This window comes from Bidens hawaiensis, unplaced genomic scaffold, assembly GCF_021521415.1.
Source record: "Bidens hawaiensis isolate Kalapana, Puna unplaced genomic scaffold, B.hawaiensis_p1.1 tig00040830_1, whole genome shotgun sequence".
NCBI classification, from domain to species: Eukaryota; Viridiplantae; Streptophyta; class Magnoliopsida; order Asterales; family Asteraceae; genus Bidens; species Bidens hawaiensis.
In genome coordinates, this window is record NW_027505684.1 from 46,470 (window position 1) to 71,319 (window position 24,850).

The following is a 24,850-nucleotide window of genomic DNA, read 5'->3' on the forward strand; positions in this document are numbered from 1 at the left end:
TTATTTCATTTAAGTTAATTAAACAGTTTTGAGGATTGCATTTTGTAGATTGTTGCAAGACTTTAGCGAAATCCTTAATAATATTGAATTTAATAACTGTACTATCTGGTGTTGCGAAGATTAAGTTGAAGATATCAACTCATACATTAGGTCCAATACAATGCATAATAGCGTAAATACTTATGAGCATCACTAGTTTTGAAAATATGAATGAAAGCTTAACTGCTTTCTATACCAACAATATATTTAAAAGAAAAAAAACCCACACTAGAGATTGAGGTCTCTTTGTTCTTACTATCCTTACATAATATTAACCCAACACATCACATTACTTTATTACATATTAATAAACATATTTAAGTTCCGGCTTTAGTAAGGAATTTATTGTTGTTGGAGTGGCGTTGTAGATAATCTAAATGTGATAATTGATCATGATCCTACATGATACATATTAGAGGACAAACGAGGGGCCACGAGAACCTCAAGTGGTGTCGCTTTGCTGCTACTTAACCCAGGGTTCTCCCTCATATCAACAAGTTCATTTGTTGGATTTTTGAGTGTGAACTGTTGTATCAAACTTGCTAGAGTTAAATGCAAAGCCTGCAGGGAAAACGAAACACCAGGACATATTCTTCTACCAGTACCAAATGGAAGCAATTCAAAATGTTTTCCTTTGACATCAATATCCTTTTTAGTCTTCAAAAATCTTTCTGGCTGAAATTCATCTGGTTCTGACCACACATTAGGATCGCGATGCATTTTCTTAAGATTTACTAGCAAACGTGTTCCTATTGGGATGTTGTAGCCACCCACAATACATTCCTCAATAGATTCGTGAGGAACAGAAAGAGGTCCAGCGGGGTATAAACGGAATGTTTCTTTGATGATGGCATGTAGGTAGACTAAATTCTTCAGGTCTGATTCCTCCACCAGTCTGTCCTTTCCAACATGCTCATCAATTTCACGTTGGGCGATTTCTAATGACTTTGGGTTGTTTAGCAGCAAAGACAAAGCCCAGGTTAACGTTATTGATGTTGTGTCCAAGCCTGCCGTTAGTAGTTGCTGTAACATTCAATGTATATTAGCACTACATATACCAACTAAGAATGTTCACTGTCTGGTTCAGCTGGGTTTGACAAAAATTTTGTATCGAACTGCTAACTACGGTTTTAAAAAATGACAAACGAACCATAAGTTCTCATGGTTTTATGATTTAACGGTTTGAGACGAAAAATATATTATATTTGTCTCAAAAGCATAATTTTCTATTAAGTTTTAAAAACCATACTTAATTCATGCTCCTAAATGAAATAAATAAATAATAATTTCATCACAGTTCAATTTATACAACCGATTCCAAGTTTCGAACCATTGAAACCAAACCCGTTGACTATCTTTGGTTTGGGACTGAAAAACTTATAACTTAGCTTGGAATATACAACACTTAAAAAACTATATATGAATGTATGTATAGTATAATACACTTACTTGGCATGTGGATTTTATAATTGTATCATGGTCAACACCAGGAAATTCGTCTTCTGAAGCACCTTGAAGAATTTTAATGAGCACATCTATGAATACTTGGCTGCCTTCAAGTTCTTGTGCTGATCCTTCATATATTAATCTACGTTCCTTTAACCATTGCTCAAAAAACATGTCCAACTCTTTCCCTGTCTGCTTCATAGTTTTCTTGTATCCACCTATATCCACCCATTTAAGATAAGGGATATAATCAGATACCACAAATGTACCTACTAACCCGAAAAATTGCCTTACCACCCTTTGAAATCGAACCCCTTCTTCATCGTTGGGCGACAACCTCTTTCCTGAATTAATCCTAACTAAAATGTTTAATATGTGGTTCCCAAACCATTGACTCATATCCACCTTCACCGTATCCGAATTGCTACACTTTTTGTTGTTTATCCAAGCTTCATATATATCCTTAACGGATGCTCTAATTTCTGAAACCCGAACATGCTCAAGAGAATCAACTCGTTGTTGAGAAAGAACCTCAAGCATGATTATCTTGCGTATTTTTCGCCAGTAATCTCCATACGGAGCAAAGCCAAACATGGCATAGTTGTAGGCCATGATTTCTACTGCCACTGATTTGGGTCGACTAGCAAAGGCCTTGTCGTTTGTAGTAAAACAATCCTTAGCTATCTCCCTACTACTCACCACCAAAACTTGGTGAACACCGAGCTTGATAGTAAAGATAGGACCGTGTTTATCGGCCATATTACCTAGTACCTTGTGAGGTAGCTCAGGTCCACCAAGAAGGTGAAGGTGTCCGATTATAGGCCATGCGCCCTTTGCTTGAGGTGGTTTTCGGTTGTTCCTGCTCTTTGCCATCTTTCTGTTGATGACATGGAGTAGGAACCCTAGTAGAATGAAAGATAAATAGGTGGTTGGTGTGATGGCTGATAGTTGTGAAAGATGGAACTCCATGGATTTGTTGTTCTGGAAGAACTAGATCTTTGAATGCAGACTATAAATAATAGAGATGGAAGATATTTACCGAAACCGAATGGTATCGGAACTAAAATGTAAGGTCCCAATCCCGGTGCCCTACATTTCATGTCGGATTTACTCAAAAACACGTACAGTTCTACAAATCAGAGTTAATTAAAACTTTTACGGAATATAAAACTTTCAATAAACATTTCACATCATTTAAAAAACTTGTCGTAAACAAACATCTTTTGTCTTTCATGATAAAACATCATTCATAAATACATCATAAGTATTCGGATGCCGGCTTTTTATTCTTCTGCCATGTGCCCTCCTCAAGCTAGCTGCCTCATCCTACTCACATGCGTGCATACTAAAAGTCAGCTACGCTGAGTGATTTCTAGTTAATCGACAACATACAACACGTTCACCACTTACTTATATGTATCCGAAGACACATATTACTGCCTTTATACGTCATTCATACATTTTTGCATACATACCTATTCATACTTTATACTTTCATACCTTCATTCTATTATACTTACATACCTTCATACCTTCATACTTTCGTACTTTCTTTCTTTATATACATACTTATACATTTTAAAGAGCATTTCGCCCTACTTTCCTCGAGTATTATTGGGGCCCGGTTCCCTCTTGCCTCGAATAGTATTAGGGTCCGGTTCCCTCTTTCCTCGAATATTATTAGGGCCCGGTTCCCTTTTCTGCCATACAACCATACCTTACCTTTCTTTATCTTTATAGTTATAAGTTTCATACATACTTTCAATCTTCGCATTAGCATACATACATCATTCATACTTCATATATCATACTAACACATATCATACACTTACCACTTAAGGTAAGTGTGTTAACTAATTACATTGAGTATGCACACAGACCCGAAAAACATAACAAGAAAATGGGGCTAGAAACTCACATGGGTCCTGTTTCTTTCTTAGTTTATAGTAATACCCTTTTTTAGCTGTGCACGGCTAAATGTATACTAATTACAAGTATCAATTAACTATCTCTAACTATATCATACTTCTAAGTTATTGTAACCCCTTAACGAACAAGGTCCGGGGGCAGAGCCCCTGGCAGCGGGGTTAAGCTACCAGATCAGCTTGGAATAATTTTATTTTTCATTAACGGTCCTTTTCTAAAAGTTCATCAGAAAATTCTAGGTCTGGACTATTCTAATCGAATTCTAATTTCTATTCGAATGGTTTGCTTAATCGAATGGTCAGTTTGATTCGAATGAGCCCTCAGTTCCATTCAAATGGGCTCACTGCTCCATTCGAATGGATTATCCATTCGAATCTAACCTTTTCGAATGGGTTATCCTTTCGAATGGAACCTCTATTCGAATGGGTCCTTATTCGAATGGGTCATCCATTCGAATGGAACCTCTATTTGAATGGGTCATCCATTCGAATGGTATCTCTATTCGAATGGGTTATCCATTCGAATGAACATCTTTATTCGAATGAACTCTTCATTTGAATCAACTTCCATTCGCTTCAGTATTCTATTCGAATGGATCCCTTATTCGATTCAAAGGCGCGTTTGCACCTTTTTCCTTATTTCTTTCCTTTCCAATCGAATACACTCTATTCTAATGCTTGCTTCATTCGAATACACCCAATGTTGGAGTATTAACACATTTATTCTCATTTTCACTTCATTATCTAACATCCATTCCCATATTTTAGTGTTCTTTCATCTTTTAACACGCTCCTTTCTATTCTAGACCAAGATCTAGTTTACTTATCAATAAAGTTTACACCTTTATTGATTTCAACCCCGTTTACGCTAGATCTAGGGTTTCTACATGAACCGTTCTTACTTACGGGTTCATTAAGTCCACTTTTAACATCAAGTTTATATTTTTATTGTATAAAAATACCTGATTTGCCTTAGTACCAAGTCTTAGGGAAAACCGTTCTTAAAAACACAACCTTTATACGTAAAGTATGTACCTTTTGCCGTGTTATAGGTTACGGGTTAGCTTCACGTACACTATGGACTTGTTCTTGCTTGCTAAGCTTAAGATCTATTAATATCTAAGCTTGGTTCTTAGATCTTGGATCTCGCCCGTATGGTTTGAGAGTTTTTGTGTGTGTTGTGAAGTGTGTAAGCAAGCTTATGGATAAGAATGAGAGATTTTAAGGTTTTAGTAGAGGTGCACAAATCGGGTTTTTCAAATACCCGGGTTCAGGTATGGAACTGGGTTTGGGTATGACCGGGTATTGAAAAATCGGGTATTGGTAAAAACCGGGTTGGGTTCGGGTTCGGGTCCGAGTATTGCCTCTAAAAACCATACCCTATGCATCGGGTTCGGGTAGGGTATAGAACCGGGTATTCTAAAACCGGGTATTTAAATACCCTATTTTCGGGTATTGAAAAAACCCTATTTGTGGGTTTTTTTGAGATTTTTTCTAGGTATAGAATGAATTTTTTAAAAGGCTGCAATTCTTAGGGGTATTTTTAAGGTATTATTCGGGTATGTATCGGGTATTTGAAATACCCGGTTTCGGGTATTGGAAAAACCCAGTTCCGAGTATGGAACCAATTTCGGTTTTCGGGTATTACTGGGTACAAATCGGGTCCGGTTCGGGTTCGGGTTTTAGTACCGAAATGCATACCCTATCCGTACCCTACGGGTAGGGTCGGGTTCGGGTATTAAAAACCCGGGTGTTAAAAAAACCGGTTCCGGGTTTTTATTTCGGGTCCGATTCCGGGTTCGGGTTTTTTTTTCACCTCTATGTACGAAATGCGAGCATCTCAACTTCGCTTTAGGTCGCTTTCTGCCTAAAAATCTCGCCTCATGCTCGCCTTTTAAACATTGCTCGCCCCTTGACAAGCCTAAAGCGAAGAAGCCCTCGCCTTAGGTCGCCTCTCGTCTCGGCTCACCTCAGGCGCACTTTTTTAAACCAAGCTCACATGCTAAGATACCTAATAGCTATTTAATAGAATGATATATACCGTAATCAATTTGGAAAGCTTAACATAATTAAAGAGATTATACCATATGTGTTAATGACTTAATGTGTTATATTAAGTGTGTAATCTGTAAGTGAGGTAAATTGAGCTTAATTTGGAAAACTTTAATGACTATGCGTTGTGCGCGACCACCAACATCAGCGGGTGACACGAACCACGTCAGTGGCGCACACCACAACGGCCACCCGCCAGTGTGATGGTGGGCTGAAGTGACCGTTGGGCCTCAGATTTCGTGATGTGACCGTTGGGCTTGGGTTAAAAAATATTTTTATTTTTTATTTTTATTTTACCTATATAAACCCCACAATTACCTTTAATAAATTACCGACACTCCCAACTCTTTTTACATTACTTCAAAAGCAATATATTTCATATTCTCATCTATATCTTTTAAAAAGTATGGATCCACTAGGTGGTTGTATTTTTATACTTAAATTTGTAATTTTTTTTTTATACTTTTAAGATGTTTATTTTTTTTAATTGTATTTTTTTAATGTTCTTCGGGTGTTTAATGTTTTTTTATTATATAAATTAGTTTTTAGTTATATTACTATGTTATATTAAAAAAACAAAAAATCATATAATTCGCTGAAGTCACCGCGCCTGGAGCAAACCATGCTTTAACGAGTGTCCAGTCAACACTTCAACACTGCATGGCATAATATTATTAATTTCATTTATACTTAATAATTAATATGGACACAAGGCTATAATAATGTAACTGATGCGGAAACGGAAGCATTCAAATGGCTCATGACACTCATGATTAACAAAGACGAATAAACGAACCAAAGGTTCAAAGAACAATGTTCTTATTACATCAAACTTAATCAAAAAAACTAATGAAACTAAAGACCTAACAACTTTATTTATAAATAAAAATAAACGTTTGGGCCGGGCTGGGCCGGGCCGACTTAATGGACCGGATGCTCCTGCATCATACTCTCCATATTCGAAAAACTCGTCCTCGAGTTTTGTTTTTGGACCGAAGCCGCCTGGGTCAAAAGAAACATCAACTCGCTCATTATTCAACGACATCACGACCCGCGACAGATAATATGTTCCATCTTCTTTTAATGCATTGAAACCGTTCAAATGCCTTGAAGTTATATCACTATGCATGCCTAGAGTATTGAATTTAATTCCACAATTAATGAGACCTACAACCTTCCCACTAACATGGTTTATTTTTGAGATTTTTCACCTTCCTTGTCATTATTCAAACTATTAAGTTCAATTGACCCGTTAAATTCGTCTGTTTCTGAATTAATAGGACCTCCACCACCATCATCATACACAAAAGTTTGATCACCTTCATCCCTATCTTCAATGTGAATAACACTATATTTAAAATTCAAATTGTTTTGACTTATCAAAATACCCGACTGACCTTCCTTGTTCCTCGGGTTTTGACCATCAACCACAACCGATCCTACGCCACCCGCAGCCACCCGAGAACCACATGTAGCAACCACATCGTCTGCAATATTAATTACAACACCATTATTGGCCGATGCACCCCTTAATATTTCATCAAAAAAAGGGCATATGTTTTCGTGTATTCCGTCATCTTCCGATCCAAAGATTCACCATACATCCAAGAATACCAATCCTCGTTCCGGTAATCGTCATACACGGGCAAAGATTTATAGATAGTATCACCACTGGGAGGATCGGTTAACTCATCCACGACGGGTGTTTCCGGTTCCATTTCCTTCCATGTTGATGATGATTCAAGATCTCGGATCCTTTGTTGGAGCTGCATGATCTGTTGTTGTATTTCCAGATCTCAGACTCGCTTCCGGAGCCGTTTGATTATCTATTGATCCCGTGGGTCAGAATAGACTCCACCGCTGCCTCGATCGGCGAATCTGCGAGTAGGACGTCGATCTTCTTCACGAGCACGCAAATAGAAAACACTCGTGTCGTTGCCTCTGTCGGCGAATCGACGAACAGACAAGTATTTACCTCCACGTTGAGCCATTTGAGAAGCAAAAGCTCTGATACCAAATGATGCGGAAACGGAAGCATTCAAATGGCTCATGACACTCATGATTAACAAAGACAAATAAACGAACCAAAGGTTCAAAGAACAATGTTCTTATTATATCAAACTTAATCAAAAAACTAATGAAACTAAAGACCTAACAACTTTATTTATAAATAAAAATAAACGTTTGGGCCGGGCCGACTTAATGGACCGGATGCTCCTGCATCAGTAAGGATAACAACAAATGAGTATGTTGAACATTTGTATGTGTCAACGTCATGTGTTCAAATCAATAGTAAGGTTTCAATCCTTATTGATACCCCAATATTCAAGATATTTTGAATATTGAATGTGTAATATACCACGATGGAAATTCAATGGCAATGATTGCCCGAATAATATGTGACAAAGACTAGCTAAGTTGTTTTCTTTTCCAAATAATATGTGAAGATTTCATTTGTTTTGAAATATAATCGTGGCATGACAATGATAGCTCGAAAACCTTAATCATTATCTAAAATAAACGTTTTATTTAGTTTAGCATAAATCAATTTATCGATGACTTTTGGACCCAGCCGATCAGTACATACCAAAAATGTAGATAATATAAACTAAGCAGCCACTACATTAATCTATTCCTATTAAATCAATAGAGTTTATTTGGCCTCTTCTTATTGGTTATAGCCTATTGTTTTCATGTATAACAACCACTTCTAAGAATTTCTTTACAATTATATAATTCAAAAATAAATTAAAATGGTAGTTATTTTAAAATGAAAATCAATAACTTCATACTCATGATCATTTGTCAACGATTTATTAATTTACATTGAATTCCACGTTTTGTAGGTATTAATGCTTGAATTTGTAATATATTTTAACTCCCTTATAATTTTTGGCTCATTCCTTTTTGATTTCTTAACCAAGAAAGAAATCATGATTTGAATTAAATTATGTTAAACCGTTTATAGATATATAGATTCCTAAACATGGTTTTAAATACGATATAAGCTTTTGTGTTCTGCACACCTCATTGAACTCTCCCCTTTATCACTATTGATTCGACGCGTATTTCGAGGACCACCAGAATTTGACAGCCATTGCTTATGTTCTTTCCAGTTCGACACCAACGATCATCTTGGCTAAATCAACACGAAGCCGTCACTTCTTCCTATAAATTATGTTCCAATACTTGGTAACAAATCGAACAACATTTTTATTATAAACTCAACATATTTATTTTTAAATGCTACTGTTTAAGGTCCCCTAACCTTTCTTTTAATAAAAATATATTGATTGGTTTATTATTTTACTATAAAAATAGTTGCTTGAAGTGTTGAAACCCCATATTGATGATACGATTTCTTTTAAATCTCTACTTACAGTATACATAAACGATGTTTATATGTATGTTTTATATAGTAAACTCAAAAGTTCTTATGTTTTGAACGTAATAAGGGAGGGCTAAGATTCATAATGTGATAATGCGCATTTTGTTTTATTTAACCTAGATAACTGTTTTAAAATGAATGAGATCATATATATATATATATATATATACAGTGAGAGAGAGAGAGAGAGAAAAGATAGAATAGAATAATTTCTTAACGTACATTAAGTACAATAATATTTATATTAATGAAATCGATCTATAAAATCACATCACAAGATCTCAAAATCGTCAATACATATCTAATTAAGCATTGTTACACCGAAATAAACAGTTTTGGATCGTTAATCGATCAAATTTTTACTTTTCTTCACCAAAACCGTTTTGAGCGTTTTAGTATTTTTGGCTGAGCGTTTTAGTTTTTTTTGCTTTTGAGCGTTTTGTTTTTGCCTTTGAGTGTGATTCGGGTACCTATTGTACGTTAAGCAATACACACACACACCCATATTTATATTTATAAAATATATTAAAATATTATACATATATACATATTTTTTTATACTTATTTCAAAAATTATATATATTTTTTTGTTTATCTATTTTTTACGTAACGAATAGTTTAACGATTAAATTTTTCACGATTAGTTTTTTAATGATTTTATTATATATTTTACAACGCTTAATTCGAATAAAAAAACATTACAAGAAGTCCTAAAAAATGTTACAAGAAGTCCTAGAAAAAGGTTACAAGTTAAGTCATAGACATTACAAAGAGTCTTAGGAAAAAAAAACGTTACAAGAAGTCCTATTAAAAACGTTACAAGAAGTTGAATGACAAAGTTTCAAATTTATCCCTCTTTCATTTTGTTAGAGTAATTGTCATTTTAAAGTATGTAATTTTTTTTGTTTATCTATTTGTTATATTTTAGTTAATCTATTTTTTACTAAATCTTTATTATATTGCTATTTATTTAAATAAAAATTATAAAAATTAAATATTTTATAGTATTATGAAATTCTTATTTAAATTAAATGTAAAAGTAAATGATGATGTGAGAATGTAAAGATGATTTGAGAAAATGTATTGTTGGAGTAAAAAGTCAATTCTTTAATAAAACTGATGTGGCAATGATGTGGCCGGTTTGAACAAAAAATTGTTGGAGATGGTCTAATATACATATACACTAACAATAACAATACGCTATAATACATGAACTTAATGAAACGGTTCTTACAAATCACAAACTTACTAGATAGAAAAGTCGGATGACATTCGTGGTGAAATTAGAACTTCAAGGGGAGATGCTTAAGTGTTTGTTAATCCAGCTGTCTTAGTCATGCCCACTGTGGTGTACTTATATCAAAATGTTGTAGCAAAGTAGCTAAAACCAAATGTAGCACTTGAAGTGCTAAAGATATTCTAGGACAACACCTCCTCCCAGCACCAAACGGGATCAACTCAAAAAATTTGATCCTATAACATCAACATGCTTATGATTCTCATCTAGGAATCTCTCCGGTTTAAACTCCGATGGATTTGACCATACTTCTGGGTCTTGTTGGAGTTTCCATAGGTTAACCATCAACCATGTGCCTTTTGGTACATGATAGCCAGCAACTGTACAATTTTCAGAAAATTCCCGTGTACCTCCAAGAAGCGCTGCCGGGCATAGTTGCAATGTTTCCTTAACTATAGCTTGTAGATAGATTAGTTTTGTTCCGATTCATTTAATTACTTGTCTATCGCTTCCAACAACCCCGTCAAGTTCTTCTTGTGCTTTCTTAAGAGAATGACGATTATTCAATAATAGTGAGAGGGTCCATGTTAGCATCACAATGATTGTATCTGCACCGCTTGCAATCAAAATCTGCAGTATTATATTTCATTATACCATAAAATGATAAAAGATTAAAATCTAACTTACCAACCATTTAGAGAAAAAAAATGTGCAACTTACCATGGCTGTTGACTTAATAATAGTATCAGAATCATACCCCGTTAGGCCTTCTGTAGAATCTACAGCCGATATCATCACATCTATAAAATCTTTCTCCACAACAGTTTCACCAGAGTTCCGCTTACTATGGTGTTCATACAACCATTTTCCCAACATACTATCAATTTATTTTACGACTCTTTTCATGGCCTTCTCATGGCATCCCAAATCCAACCATCCTAGATAAGGAAGTGCACCTACCATTACAAAAAGCCCCAAGAAATGAAAAAAAAAAACCCTCATAGCTTAACGAGACTTCTTCATCTCTCTCTGTCTTCTTCACTATTTGTAGCTCAACTATATCGTTTTCCCCATGACTTCTTCATCTCTCTCTCTCTCTCTCTCTTTCTCTCTCTCTCTCTCTTCCTCACCACCATGGTTAGCACTACACCGTTTTAATCCCCAATGATGTACTTGGGGTCAACTCCCTATGAAATGATTACTTCTCAATGCAGTTAGTAAGAAAATTCAATTGATAATATTCAACTCTGATTCATTAAGCAATCAACCGCGAAAGGAAATTACAAGGAAGAAAGTAATATCCAGTAGAAAGAAGATAGGAGAACAAAATCAGAGTTTGAGATGGGAAAAGACGCCACTTTGCTAACAATTTTCATTCATCCCCCAAGTGATGAGGCGTTTTAGGCTTCGGACAAGCGACAAACCGCCGTTGGCTGTTTGCCACAACGTGCTTCTCGATTCAAGCTTCGATTTAACTGGTCGTGGGCTTGAAACGGAGCTTCGTAGTCAAGTTATGCCCGTTTTCGTGTGCCACCTTTGGAAGTACGATCATGAGCCTCCATATATAACATGACACGCTCTTCAATACTTGGGCGTCCATCACCAAGACTCTCGTTTTGTCACATTTATATACCGCGATTGTTTCCACTTACATATTAGCTTACCGGGTTTCTTAAAATGGGCTAGTAGTTTGGGCTCACTAATATGGTTCATAACACCCTCGGATGATTAATGGAAAGGATGTGATCCTCATACATCACCCTCACATGTCTACACGGTTTGTATAGGCCTATACGGCCGTATAGGGTACGAATGACTGACATAGGAAAAAAAACAGCTTTTTGCAGCCTATACGACCGTATAGGCCTATACGAGCCGTATAGGCATTAAATGTCTCGTATTGCTCTCTGACAAGCCATAAAAACCTATACGGTTGTATAAGGCTATACGACCGTATATAAAACATTTGCAGAAACATTCAGATTGGCTTAATCACTGCCAGAAAACGACTATACGAGCCTATATGAGTCGTATAGTGCTATACGACCCGTATAGAATGATTTTCAGTTCTCTAAACTTAAAACATGGAAGATTTTTATAGTGATTGATAAGATTAGGCTCAAAGTAATTTGACTGAATGTAATATTAGGCTGAAAGTAAAATTTTTATTATATGTAAGCTATAAATATGCCTAGAATATTAAAAAACCTTAAATTTTTTTAGAAAATTTAATAATAAACAAGTTGGGTCAACCAGCCACAAACAGTCTTGAACTTTTGACGAGCTAAGCTTGAGCTCAACATTTAAGCCCGTTAAGATAAACGAGCCAGATACGACCCATATAAATCACATATTTTAGATATATGGTCATCATTTTTTTTAAAAAAAAGTTTCTATACGACCGTATAGGCCTATACGACCCGTATAAGATTATACGAGGCACTATAAAAGATGGCCGACAACATTAGACACAAACTGACACAATTCAGGTGCTATACGACCGTATAGCTCTATACGAGCCGTATAAAAAAAGTGGTGTGTGAAGATCATGGGTGGTGTGGGAGGATCCCTCGCCTTAATGGAAACTAACAAAAGTAAGTATTTTATTATTATTATTTCAATTTAGTAGATCTAATAATCATAAAAGTCTCCACGGATCAACGCACGATTTATACTACAGACATCCGGTTTAAACTCTAGCTATAAGCCGCCTGTACTACACGTCTGATAGTTGCACCTGCCTACACTTATGTCGTTAGTTTGCTAGTTAAGAAAACATTTTTTAGAAAAACTAATGCCTCGCCTAGACCTATATTTATACTAAACGGGTGCAGTTACTGTACGATAATGCCTTACATGATAGGTACGCGAGACGTTTTAAGAAAAAAAACAAAGGCAAAAACCTAAAACGCTCAGAAACGCTCACAAAAAACTAAAACACTCAACCAAAACCTTGAAATGCTTAGAAAATGCTCAAAAACGGTTTTCGTGAAAAAAATGAAAAATTGATCGATTAACCATACAAAACTGTTTTTTTCGGTGAACCAATAATTAATTGGATATGCATTGACGATTCCGAAATGTTTGGATGTGATTTCATGGATCGATTTCATGACAAAAAATGGATTCGCATACCTATTGTACGTTAAGGCATTATTGTATCGGATCTTTTCTCTATACTAAACATCCAACCAATCCTAATGTAATAAGAATTCAAACAAAATCCAACCGATAAACATAAACAAACTGATCATAAATACTAATTAGTTTAAACTGTAGATAAAACTTATAATCTGTGAGACTTTAACTAGGCGAATGATGTATGTTTGAAATTATCTCTTCTGTCTCTTTAAACTGATATATGCTTTACTTTTTTCAAAATCATCGGTTAACAAAGACACTTGATTTAACGGCTTTTGTGATCAATGTGGAATTTTGGTTATATGCCAAAAATATAGATAATATAAACTAATCAGCCACCAGCCCACCACATTGGACCATTATGAGAGAATAATAGACATGTTGACCTTTTCTTGATGACAATATCCTAGCCAGATTTATTTCATGTAAACATCTATCTGACTTAAGAGTCCGAAATATTTTACAATGACATCACATAAATTACAGTAAGCATGGTCTGATATACTTTTTTTTTCCACAGAATAATATTAAAAAGTAGTGGATGACATTCGTGGGGATATTAGAACTTCAAGGGGAGATACCTTGGCATTTGTCATTCCAATTGCCTCAGTCATATCCACTGGTGCACCACCTGGTGTACTTATATCAAAATTCTGTAGCAAAGTAGCTAAAACCAAATGTAACACTTGAAGTGCCAAAGATATCCCAGGACAACACCTCCTTCCAGCACCGAACGGGATCAACTCAAAGTGTGATCCTATAACATCAACATGCTTATGATTCTCATCTAGAAATCTCTCTGGTTTAAATTCTAATGGATTTGACCATATTTCCGGGTCCTGTTGAAGTTTCCATAGGTTGACCATCAACCATGTGCCTTTTGGGACATGATAGCCAGCGACTGTGCAATCTTCAGAAAATTGTCTTAAACCTCCAAGCCGTCCCGCTGGGTATAGCCGCAACGTTTCCTTTACTACGGCTTGTAGATAGACCAGATTCGTGATATCTGATTCATTTACTTGTCTATCCCGTCCGACAACCAGGTCAAGTTCTTCTTGTGTTTTCTTGAGAGAATGAGAATTATTCAATAATAGTGAGAGAGCCCATGTTAGCATCACTGTGGTTGTATCTGCACTGCTTGCAATCAAAACCTGCAATATTTCTTATCACGGTCGAGTACCATAAAAAACTAAAGCAAGTTTCATTTTTCATCCTATAGTTTTTATTGCAAAAATCTTACTTAAAGCTATGAAAATTTCAGAATTCATTCTTTATGTGCATGCGTTGTTGTCACACGTTTGGTCCTAAATAGTTACTTGAACCATAGTATCTTTTTTTCCTTGAACGACAAATGTTATATCTACTCTACTATTTGTACCATAATATCTTACAAAATAGTTAATAAAAAAAATACGCAACTTACCATGGTCGCTGACTTGATAATAGTATCGGAGTCATATTCCGTTAGGCCTTCTGAAGAATCTACAGCCGATATCAGCACATCCATGAAATCTTTCTCCTCAACAGATTCACAAGAGTTCCTCTTACTACGGTGTTCATGCAACCACTTTTCCGCCATACTATCAATTTCTTGTGCAACCTTTTTCATGGCCTTCTCATGGCCACCCAAATCCAACCATCCTAAGAAAGGAAGGGCGTCTGCGGCTACAAAAAGCCCCAAGAAATGAAAAAAATTCCTCATAACTTCACGAGACCTTTTCATCTCTTCCTCTTCTTCGCTACTCGCAGCTCCACTATACCGCTTTCCCACAACCATTCTTAGAATCACGTTAATGTTAAATTCTCCAAACCATTTCTTCATCTCCACAAGTACTTGTCTTTGATCATCCCTTTTCTCCCTCCAAAGCTCATACAAGTTTTTGATCGAGTTATCCAGTTCAGATATTCGAACATGCTTAAGCTTCTCAAGACGACGATTTGATAACAGCTCTAAAGAAATAATCCTACGCATTTCACGCCAATATGGACCATAAGGCGTAAAACCAAACATCCCATTGTTATAACCCAAGATCTTAGACGCTAGGTATTTTGGACGATTAGAAATAATTACATCATGGGTTGTAAAAATCTCCTTAGCAACCTGCCAACTATTCACCATCAAGACTCTATGTATTCCGAGCCTGACGGTAAAGATAGGTCCATATTTGACAGCCATGGTTGCCAAGGCTCGGTGCGGAAGGTCCGATGATCCATTGAAAAGGTTCAAGTGACCTACTATAGGCCACGCACCACTTGCTTGAGGCACCGGTATGTGTTTTGTGGTTTTAGGTATCATGAACGGTAGGATGTAAAGGGCTATTATTAGAGCTGAAGCTCCTGCTAAGAGAGTGTAATTTTGAAGTAAGGAGAAGAAATCCATGAAGAGATTAATTTTTGTGTGAACCTTCTGATTATGTGATATGAACCATGAGTTTTATGATTATGCATATAGAGTGAGGTTTTGTTATCTAATTCAAATTTGTCATTTTTTGAAAGGAAATTAAGATAAGAGGAGACTTTATGGCCTGGGTAAGTCTATTTTCTTGTAATTATATACTTCTATAATTCGGAAGCAAGACAAATTATCATAAAAAAAGCTTTAACTACCACTCTTTAGTTTCAAACACCCTGTCTTTTCTTAATATAATCTACTTTTAAATAGTATAATCAAGCATTAAAATTTAAAGTGTCAAGAATTTCTATATCAATACGATCAACTTTTAAATTTCATCACGTAAAGTAATATATTAAGGGAAAAAGGAAACCTCCAAAATAAATATATATGGATGGTGCCGTTCCAAAAAAAATATATATGTATAGAGGTAGGGTACCAAAAAGACTCAAATACCCTTAAGTATCACCCGCGGGTCGCAGAGGAACCTCTAATAGGCCACCCGCGGAACATATGAATTACCCGCATATCGCAATAGAGGAAGAACGTCCTCATAACACACGCGGAAGCATCCTGGTATCCTCAAATGGCATCCGCAGGACAAGACACCTGTCCGCCTAAATAACTGGAAAACAATACCAGCGAGACAGCTGTCACCAATCAACCACTCTCTAGAAGGAGGATCGCGATTCTTACTTGGGGAATACGTAATATATCAACCAATGAACAGAGACACCTGGCCAGGTTGTTATAACCGTGCATATGGCCAGGATGCGATCCATCCTATCAATAGATGACACGTGTCCAGGTTGTTATACCCATGCACATGGGACGTATAGCTCAACCTATCATAAGAGGACACGCGTCTAGGCAGTTATCAAAAATCTTCTAGAAGAGGACAGCTGGCCCAGTCATTCTTCCTACGTCCTTCGGCTATAAATACCTTATCAAACGGTATGAGGTATTCATTCACTCACCTACATTATGACTACACTTAGTCTATTTACTTCAGTACTTTCTCCGTTTACGAACGTTACTGATTCTCACGCCGGAGGGTGGTTACAGGAAGACCCCCCTCTTGTCCTTCCTGTAACGAGACTCACGGTGTCTGTTTTGCAGGTTCCGGTCATTGGACTTTGGGATCGTATCTTACCCTGTGGACTCACTAGATCCAGGACCCGTACCCGGGGATTGGATGTGTGTTTCTTCATTGGCGTCATCCATGTTTTGTGTTAGAACAGCAATATTTTTCGTTGGTTTTTGGTTCGTTTGATATGAGTAAACTTCCTGAAGGGCCGACGGGAACCCCTGCACCTGATTCACGTGTGACTAACACAGAAGCGCCTCTGGGTCTTAGTGTTTTTGCAGAGGTGGTTAGGACCCGCAAGACTTCCTTAAAGGAGACGTCTGCGCAGTTGAACACGCAAGACTCCTTAAACGGACGTCTGCGCAGTTGAACCCGCAGACTTCACCATAGAGACGTCTGCGCCGCGACCTACCAAACCCGCAGGACCCACCACGCTCAGAGTTGTGACGACCTCACATGCGGTACGCAAGCTGGTCCCGCAGGAAATGCCTCCCTATGGTTTCCAAGTAACCCGCCTGTTCCCGCAGGTGTGGGTACCCGCCATTAGGGACTGGCCACCCGCGCAGCATGGCTACACGCATAAGGCTCAAACTCGTAATAATTCAGTAGTCACCTGAAGAAGGAATGAGCAAAGTCGGGAACATCCCCGCATAAAGGCGGGAGGGGGAAAACTCCCGCCTAAATGAGCCAGTCCGTTTAATAATGGAGGATCTTTCGTGATACCTGACGAGGTATGGACAAAAGATCTGACCAAAGATACGACAGCTCACTGACAGCAGCATGGCTGACAACACGCCACAGCACTGTGACCAATAGCCGCCGCCTACTCACCAACTCCTGCCATACCACGTGCCTAGCCTGTAGTTGGTGGAAAAGGAAAAGTGAACAGCACGCCTGGTCACTGTCAGCCGCTACCTATCCACCAATTACCAGCAGAGCACGTGCGTAGGCCACAGTTGGTGGAGTACTAGGCCGGCTAAACCTCCTTGGAAACCCACCTTCGGCTATAAAAGACATCAAATGGTATTATCATTTTATCATCTTACATAATCTAATATCTTGTATAATTTACCTGATAACTGCTCTAGTATTAATAACATACTTTTATATTCAAAGAGTAATATAGACTGATTCTCACGCCGGAGGGTGGTCACAAGGAGGAACCCCCCCTTTCTTAGTGACGAGCTCACGGTGTCTGTTTTGCAGGTTATCGGAAGAACCATCTTGCCGGAACTAACCCCTCGTGGGAAACGTCTATCTAACCCTCAGGTTACTTATAATCTGACTGGGTTCGACTGGTGTTTCTTCATTGGCGCCATCCGTGCATAAAGCTAGAACTTTATTTTTCTCCAGTTTTTTCAAAACTTCTGGAAAGATGGTTAAGGATACTCCGGTCCCAAAACCGAGTAACCAAGAGACTCCGGTTATCACAACCCCAGCTACGGGGGGAGAGACCGAGTACACAGCTTTTACAAACACTACCCCAGTTACCCAAGCTGGGGCAAGTGCAGTAAACTTTGCGAACACTACCCCAGTTACCCAAGCTGGGGCAAGTGCAGCAAACAACCGTTCACCGGGATTCACTGATACCCAGATAGAGAAACAACGAACGAGGCTCCCCTGCCAAACTCTTGATGAAGTTAAGGCGTGGGCAGAGGCACGTCAGAAAAAGTTCCAAGCAGAGCTGGACGAACGCCTACGTTCCGTCCAACAGGCTTACGAATTCGGAGGCACACACCAGCTCAACATGAGCAGTGAATGCGAATCCTCGGATGAAGATTGGGAGGAATCTGATTCCGACGCAAACCCTCGCCTTAGGGAGAAAGGGAAGCGTAAGAGAACAGACTTCCGAACAAGAAATTTCGGGGAACCTTTCGAACAAAGGAACGCTGAGGCAAAGTCTCGTGACTTTTCCAAGACCTTTAGACCCACGGTTGCAAACGCAGGAACTTCCAAGTTTGCAAGGGACATTGCGGAAGCAATCGCCCCAAAAGGTGCCAAACAGATGCCCAACATTGGCACCTACGATGGCATATCCGACCCGGATGATCATCTGAACAGATTCATAGCGGGGGCAACCGTCAGTAACTGGACGGAGCCCACGTGGTGTTACATGTTCCAGATGACACTGGTCGGAGCAGCAAGAGCGTGGTTTGACCGTCTACCAGTCCACCACATCTTTGATTGGGCAGACTTTCAACACAAGTTCAGCCAACACTTCAGTCAACAGAGGAAATATACTGAAGAACAATGGACAATACTCAACTGCGTTAGAGATAAAGACGAGCCTTTGCTAGATTTTATTACTCGCTTTAACTCAAAGAAGCTGAGTCTGGGTGTTATAAGCGAAGACCTTGTTCGCGCAGCTTTCATTCAAGGCGCGGATTACCCAGAGCTTATTCGCACGTTGACGGGTAAAGATGGCATGCCATCCACATGGGATGCCATCATGACGGCAGCCAAGCGCTTTGCCGAAACAGAGAAGCAACTGGGTAGAGATCTGCCCAAGACTACAGACTTCTATACGCAAAGAACTAGAGAAAATGTCCAAATCGCCCAGCGGAACAAAAGGAGGAAGCTACACATGTGGCAGTCAAGGGTAAACTTTGACACCTCATCTAGCTCTCGCTCCTTAGCAGGCGAAAGAGGTAATACACAGCTGTTGGATCAGCACCCCAGGTGGACACCACTCACTAAAAGTGTCACGGAGGTATTCGCCACGGAGAAGCTCCCATGGCCAAGAGCTCCGAAGATCCGGCAACATCCGGATGCAGATCAAAGCAAGTATTGTGACTTCCATGGCATAAAAGGCCACAATACTGAAACGTGTTCCTCCTTGAAAGATGTTATCGAAACATTTGTCAAGGATGGCAGACTCCGACACCTGGTGGCATCAATCAAGAACGGAGGGAAGAATGACAACCGATACAGAAACAACGGGCGAAAGCCAGTTGACATCAGTATCCATATGGTCCAGGGTAACATCATGGGTAGGAAGAGACGAGCGACAGAACCATGTGCATGGAAAGAGGCCGAGGTACGTTTCCCACGAGTGCCAGGAGGACCCAGCAAAGAGGGCCCTATCATCATCAAAACCCAGCTGGGGCATTACATCACTTCCCGCACTCTCGTTGACAACGGCGCTTCATCAACGGTTATGTACAGACAGTTCTTTGACAAGCTAGATGATGAAGACAAGGGGCGGTTAGAAACGGTCTACGCCTCGATGGAAGGATTCGATGGCAGCACGAACACCCCCTTGGGTATCTTATCTTTCCCCGTCACTCTTACGGATGGGAACCGCTCACGCACAGAAGATGTGGATTTCGTTGTCTTGAGAAAGCCACATCACACATATGACACCCTCTTCGGAAGAGATGGGATGGCAAGGTTCAATGCCGTTGTATCTTCGGTCCATGGCATGATGGGATGGCCAACGGTGGCAGGTGTAGCAATGATCACCGGCGTTCCCCAGGTATGTATCGCGTCTGTCTCTTCCAACCCCAAACCAAAAATGGCCAAACGCACATTCACCGAACCAGAAGAATGGGCTTTCAATGTCAAATACCCCGATCAGGCGGTCACCATTGGCCCAACAATCACTGACCCCGCACGCACCTTACTCAAGCGCTTACTACAGAAAAACGCTGATATCTTCGCATGGAAACCAGCAGACATGACTGGTGTACCTCGAGATAAAGCGGAGCATAAGCTCAAATGTGACCCGGCTTTTACGCCGGTCATACAAAAGCGTAGAGTAATGGGGGCAGAGCAAGCTAACGCGTGTAGAACCCAGGTCAAGGAACTCCTTGACGCGGGCATCGTGCGCGTTAGCAGATACCAAACTTGGGTTGCAAATCCCGTTATGGTACCGAAGGCTAACAAACAATGGCGCATGTGTATAGATTTCAAAGATCTGAACAAAGCATGCCCCAAAGATTGTTACCCGTTACCCGAAATTGACCTCAAGGTAGATTCGTTAGCACCGTTTCGCCTTAAATGCTTCCTTGATGCGTATAAAGGATACCATCAAATCCACATGGTCGTTGACGATCAAGATAAGACCGCATTTCGGACGCCCGATGGCACATTCTGTTATCAAATGATGCCATTCGGACTTAAGAATGCCGGGTCCACATATCAACGCCTAATGGACAAAGAGTTTCACGCCCAAATCGGAAGAAACCTGGAAGTATACATGGATGATCTGGTCATCAAAAGTCTTGACCCGTAAGCGATGTTGAAAGACATCGAAGAAACATTCAACACTCTCAGGAGGATAAACATGAAGCTTAACCCGAGCAAATGTTCTTTCGGGATGGAAGAAGGGAAGTTCTTAGGAGTCATCGTTACAAAAGATGGCTTCAGAGCGAACCCTGAAAAGGTCGAGGCCATTGTCAAAATGGAATCACCTACTACCATCAAGCAAGCTCAGACACTGAACGGACGCCTAGTTGCGCTTAACCGCTTCTTGGCAAATCATGCGGAAAGGGCGTTCCCGTTCGTGTCGACCCTGAGAAACTGTTTAAAGAAAACGCACTTCCGCTGGACACCAGAAGCGGAAGCAGCTTTTCAGGAAATTCGGTCACGCTTGATCGAACTTCCAACGCTCACGGCACCAGAAGCGGGAGAGGAGTTAATCCTATACCTCTCCGCAACAGACAGAGCGACCGGGGCCGTCCTGTTAGTCGAGCGAAAAGGCATCCAGATGCCAATCTACTATGTCAGCCGCCTCCTAACAGACGCTGAAACTCGGTATTCTACCCTGGAGAAATTAGTCTTAGCGCTGGTGCAGGCTTCACGCAGGCTAAGACGATATTTCCAAGGTCACCCAATTACTATTCTCACCAACTATAAACTTGCAAACGTTTTGGGCAAACCCGAACTGTCGGGACGCCTAGCCAAGTGGGCAATAGAATTGGGGGAATATGCAATAAAATACAAGCCACGACCAGCCATAAAAGGCCAGGTCCTGGCAGACTTTATTGCCGAGGTCCCCGCATCGCGAGAGAAGGAGTGCCAGGACGAGGCTCAACCCTCTCCAGCACAAGACATCGACGAGATCTGGCGACTTTACACTGATGGAGCGTCCAGCAGCGAGGGCTCAAGCGCAGGGTTAAAGCTGACCAGTCCAACAGGCCAAGAGTACACTTATGCTATTCGGCTAGACTTCCCAAGCACGAATAACGAAGCTGAATATGAAGCATTTTTGGCCGGGTTAAGGATTGCGCGTAAGATGGGAGTGAAAAACTTGGAAGCCCATGTAGATTCCATGCTAGTCGCCAATCAGATTAACGGGATGTACACGGCAGTGAACGACACAATGGCCCTGTACCTCGCTCAAGCAAAAACCCTCATGCGCGATTTTAACAGTTGTAAAGTCATACACGTCAAGCGTAGCAAAAACAAGTCTGCGGACGCGTTAAGTAAGCTCGCGTCACTGGCTTTCACCCATCTGGGAAAAGATATCCGCATCGAACTCCTCGGCGCACCATCAGTCCCGCACAAAGAGGTATGTGTCATCCAAACCGGCACGGAAACATGGATGACACCAATAATAAATTACCTTGCGGCGGGTATACTGCCAGAGTCAAAAGCACAGGCGAGAAAACTACGCTGTAAAGCACTGAATTATCAACTCATCGATGACATACTTTACAGACGTAACTTTCTTGGCCCCCTCCTAAGATGCGTTGACGACCAAGATGCTAACTACCTCCTAAGGGAGGTACACGAAGGCATCTGCGGGATACATGCAGGTCCACGCGCAGTTGTAGCCAAACTGAACAACGCGGGATACTTTTGGCCGGGGATGCATACGGATGCGCTGACATACATCAGAAGGTGCAGATCTTGTCAGCTCTACGCACCTAACACGCATCGCCCGAAGAATGATCTTGTTCCAGTCACCTCTTCATGGCCATTTCAGAAGTGGGCCATCGATGTGACAGGCCCATTCCCTACAGCAGCAGGAAACGTTCAATTCCTAGTGGTGGCCATCGATTACTTCACCAAGTGGATAGAGGCAAAACCCTTAGCCCAAACGACGGCAAAACATATCAAAAAATTTATTTGGGAGTTTATCATCTGTCGTTTCGGGCTTCCACAAAACTTGGTGAGCGATAACGGCACCAACTTTGCTGACAAGAACCTACAACGGTGGCTAAAAGAACTTCAAATCACCCATACCTTTACCTCAGTGGCACACCCGCAGGGTAATGGTGAGGTAGAAAGAGCAAATAGGAGCATCGTTGATGGCATAAAGAGAAGGTTGCTGAAACACAGATCTGGCTGGGTGGACGAAGTTCCACATGTACTGTGGGCTCATAGAACAATGAAAAAGACAAGTACAGGAGAAACACCGTTCAGCCTCACTTATGGCACCGAAGCCATGGTCCCGGTCGAAATCGGTCTACCTTCACCAAGGGTCATGATGAAACCAGAGGACAACGACGCGGAGAGACGGTTAGACCTTATGCTGACCGAGGAGCGCAGAGACTTAGCTGCAGCGCGTGAAGAGAATTACAAACGACAAATGCAAAAGTACTACAACACGCGGGTGAAGCTGTGCAACTTCAATGTAGGAGACTACATATTGCGTAACAACGAGGCTTCAAACCAAGAACGCCCAGGAAAACTGGCACCGGTCTGGGAAGGGCCGTACATTATCAAAGAAGTTCTGGGAAAGGGCGCATACCGGCTTGAAAGGCTCGATGGCACTCCCGTCCCACGAACATGGAACGGAGCTCAATTACGCAAATGTTACATGTAGATCAATTCCAAGTTTGTACCGGCCAAGAGCCGCCTTTAATGGAAATGATTCTCCTTAAAACATCGACGTTAATGGTTTTGCATTCATATGTAAACTGTTCACACGGATATGTCGGTCTTCACCGCGTACATAAGTGCGAAAGTCGTTGCATGGGGAAAGCGGCAAAACCCGCATTAACCCAAAGAATAGAAAACCTTCACGCAGGTCAGTCAGCTATGTCGGTCACCCTAAATGAAAATGCAGGTTTTAACCGCATAAATCATGAAAGGTACCTAGATCTATTGACAACGACGCGATGAACGGTTAACCTATCCTGAATATGGGGAAAAGCGCTAAAATAAATTTAAATATGCATGCGCAAATCCCAAAGATTCGAAAAGTAAGCAGGAAAAACCCAATTATGAAGGCGGGTGCGGGTACAGTGTAAAGGCAAAACCCTTCACATATCTAGCACCCGCAGGGCACGGAAACCGGAAAAACCCAATTATGAAGCCGGGTGCGGGTACAGTGTAAAGGCAAAACCCTTCACATACCTAGCACCCGCAGGGCACGGAAACCGGAAAAACCCAATTATGAAGTCAGGTGCGGGTACAGTGTACACTTCACATACCTAGCACCCGCAGGGAAGTGAAGCCGAGAATATCTTGGCATTCCACCCAACTACAAAACGGGCACAGGTACAGTGTTAAGGCAAAACCCTTCACATACCTAAAAAGTCATACCTCGGCACCCAATTGTAAGTCGGGCGCGGGTACAGTGTTAAGGCAAAACCCTTCACATACCTAGCACCCGCAGTGGATTAAACGCCAGGAACACCTCGGCAACCATAAGTCAGGTGCGGGTACAGTGTTAAGGCAAAACCCTTCACGCACCTAGCCCTGCAGGGATTTAACGCCAGGGATACCTTGGGAGTAAAGTAACTAATAAGACGAAGTGCGGGTACAACGTCAAGGCAAAACCCTTCGCATACCGAGCACTCCATGGGAATTGAAACCAAGAAGGATCTTCTGGGCCATGCTTGCAGAAACGGGATTAACATCCCCGCATAGCGGGAACGTCAAGAACTAGATTGTTTGAAACTTCAGGATGGAATTGGTGGTTATAACATGATTGATCACTATGTTCAAAACCACCAAGACCTCATGGAGAATCTACACAAAAGGTTCTAAACGCTCCTGACTTGCGGGGAGGTTACAGACCTATCCGCATCATCCCAGAGATCAAGCAGAACATTGGGAAATTCTGCGTGACATTGGGAAACCCGTAGGTAAGACTTCCCGCGGAAAACCCATAAAACTAAACCCTTTTCAAAAACCCTTGCTTAAAGTCCAAAAGTTCACCTCACTTTATTAAACACTCATGAGAAGAACA

At 40.3% G+C, this 24,850-nt stretch overlaps 2 protein-coding genes and 1 pseudogene across 2 annotated transcripts; all 3 read right to left on the reverse strand.

The window, feature by feature from the left end:
- Positions 1-182: 182 nt before the first annotated feature.
- Positions 183-2,494, reverse strand: LOC143614732 (cytochrome P450 CYP82D47-like). Its single transcript, XM_077088079.1, has 2 exons — positions 1,489-2,494; positions 183-1,062 (listed from the first exon to the last, which is right to left on the reverse strand). Exons 1-2 carry the CDS (start codon positions 2,452-2,454, stop codon positions 430-432), a joined length of 1,599 nt encoding a protein of 532 aa, XP_076944194.1. The 5' UTR covers positions 2,455-2,494; the 3' UTR covers positions 183-429.
- Positions 2,495-10,184: 7,690 nt separating this feature from the next.
- On the reverse strand, positions 10,185-11,089 carry LOC143614731 (cytochrome P450 CYP82D47 pseudogene; annotated as a pseudogene).
- Positions 11,090-13,611: 2,522 nt separating this feature from the next.
- Positions 13,612-15,653, reverse strand: LOC143614733 (cytochrome P450 CYP82D47-like). Its single transcript, XM_077088080.1, has 2 exons — positions 14,652-15,653; positions 13,612-14,379 (listed from the first exon to the last, which is right to left on the reverse strand). The coding sequence occupies exons 1-2, from the start codon at positions 15,606-15,608 to the stop codon at positions 13,756-13,758; spliced, it is 1,581 nt and encodes a 526-aa protein (XP_076944195.1). The 5' UTR covers positions 15,609-15,653; the 3' UTR covers positions 13,612-13,755.
- Between the last annotated feature and the right edge of the window lie 9,197 nt (positions 15,654-24,850).

Bases quoted from the DNA above. Each gene is read 5' to 3' on its own strand.
- LOC143614732 (XM_077088079.1), bottom strand. From the start codon at position 2,454: ATGGAGTTCCATCTTTCACAACTATCAGCCATCACACCAACCACCTAT. The intron at 1,063-1,488 runs GTAAGTGTATTA...TGAATGTTACAG, and splicing joins TTATAAAATCCACATGCCAA to CAACTACTAACGGCAGGCTT.
- LOC143614733 (XM_077088080.1), bottom strand. From the start codon at position 15,608: ATGGATTTCTTCTCCTTACTTCAAAATTACACTCTCTTAGCAGGAGCT. The intron at 14,380-14,651 runs GTAAGTTGCGTA...GAAATATTGCAG, and splicing joins TTATCAAGTCAGCGACCATG to GTTTTGATTGCAAGCAGTGC.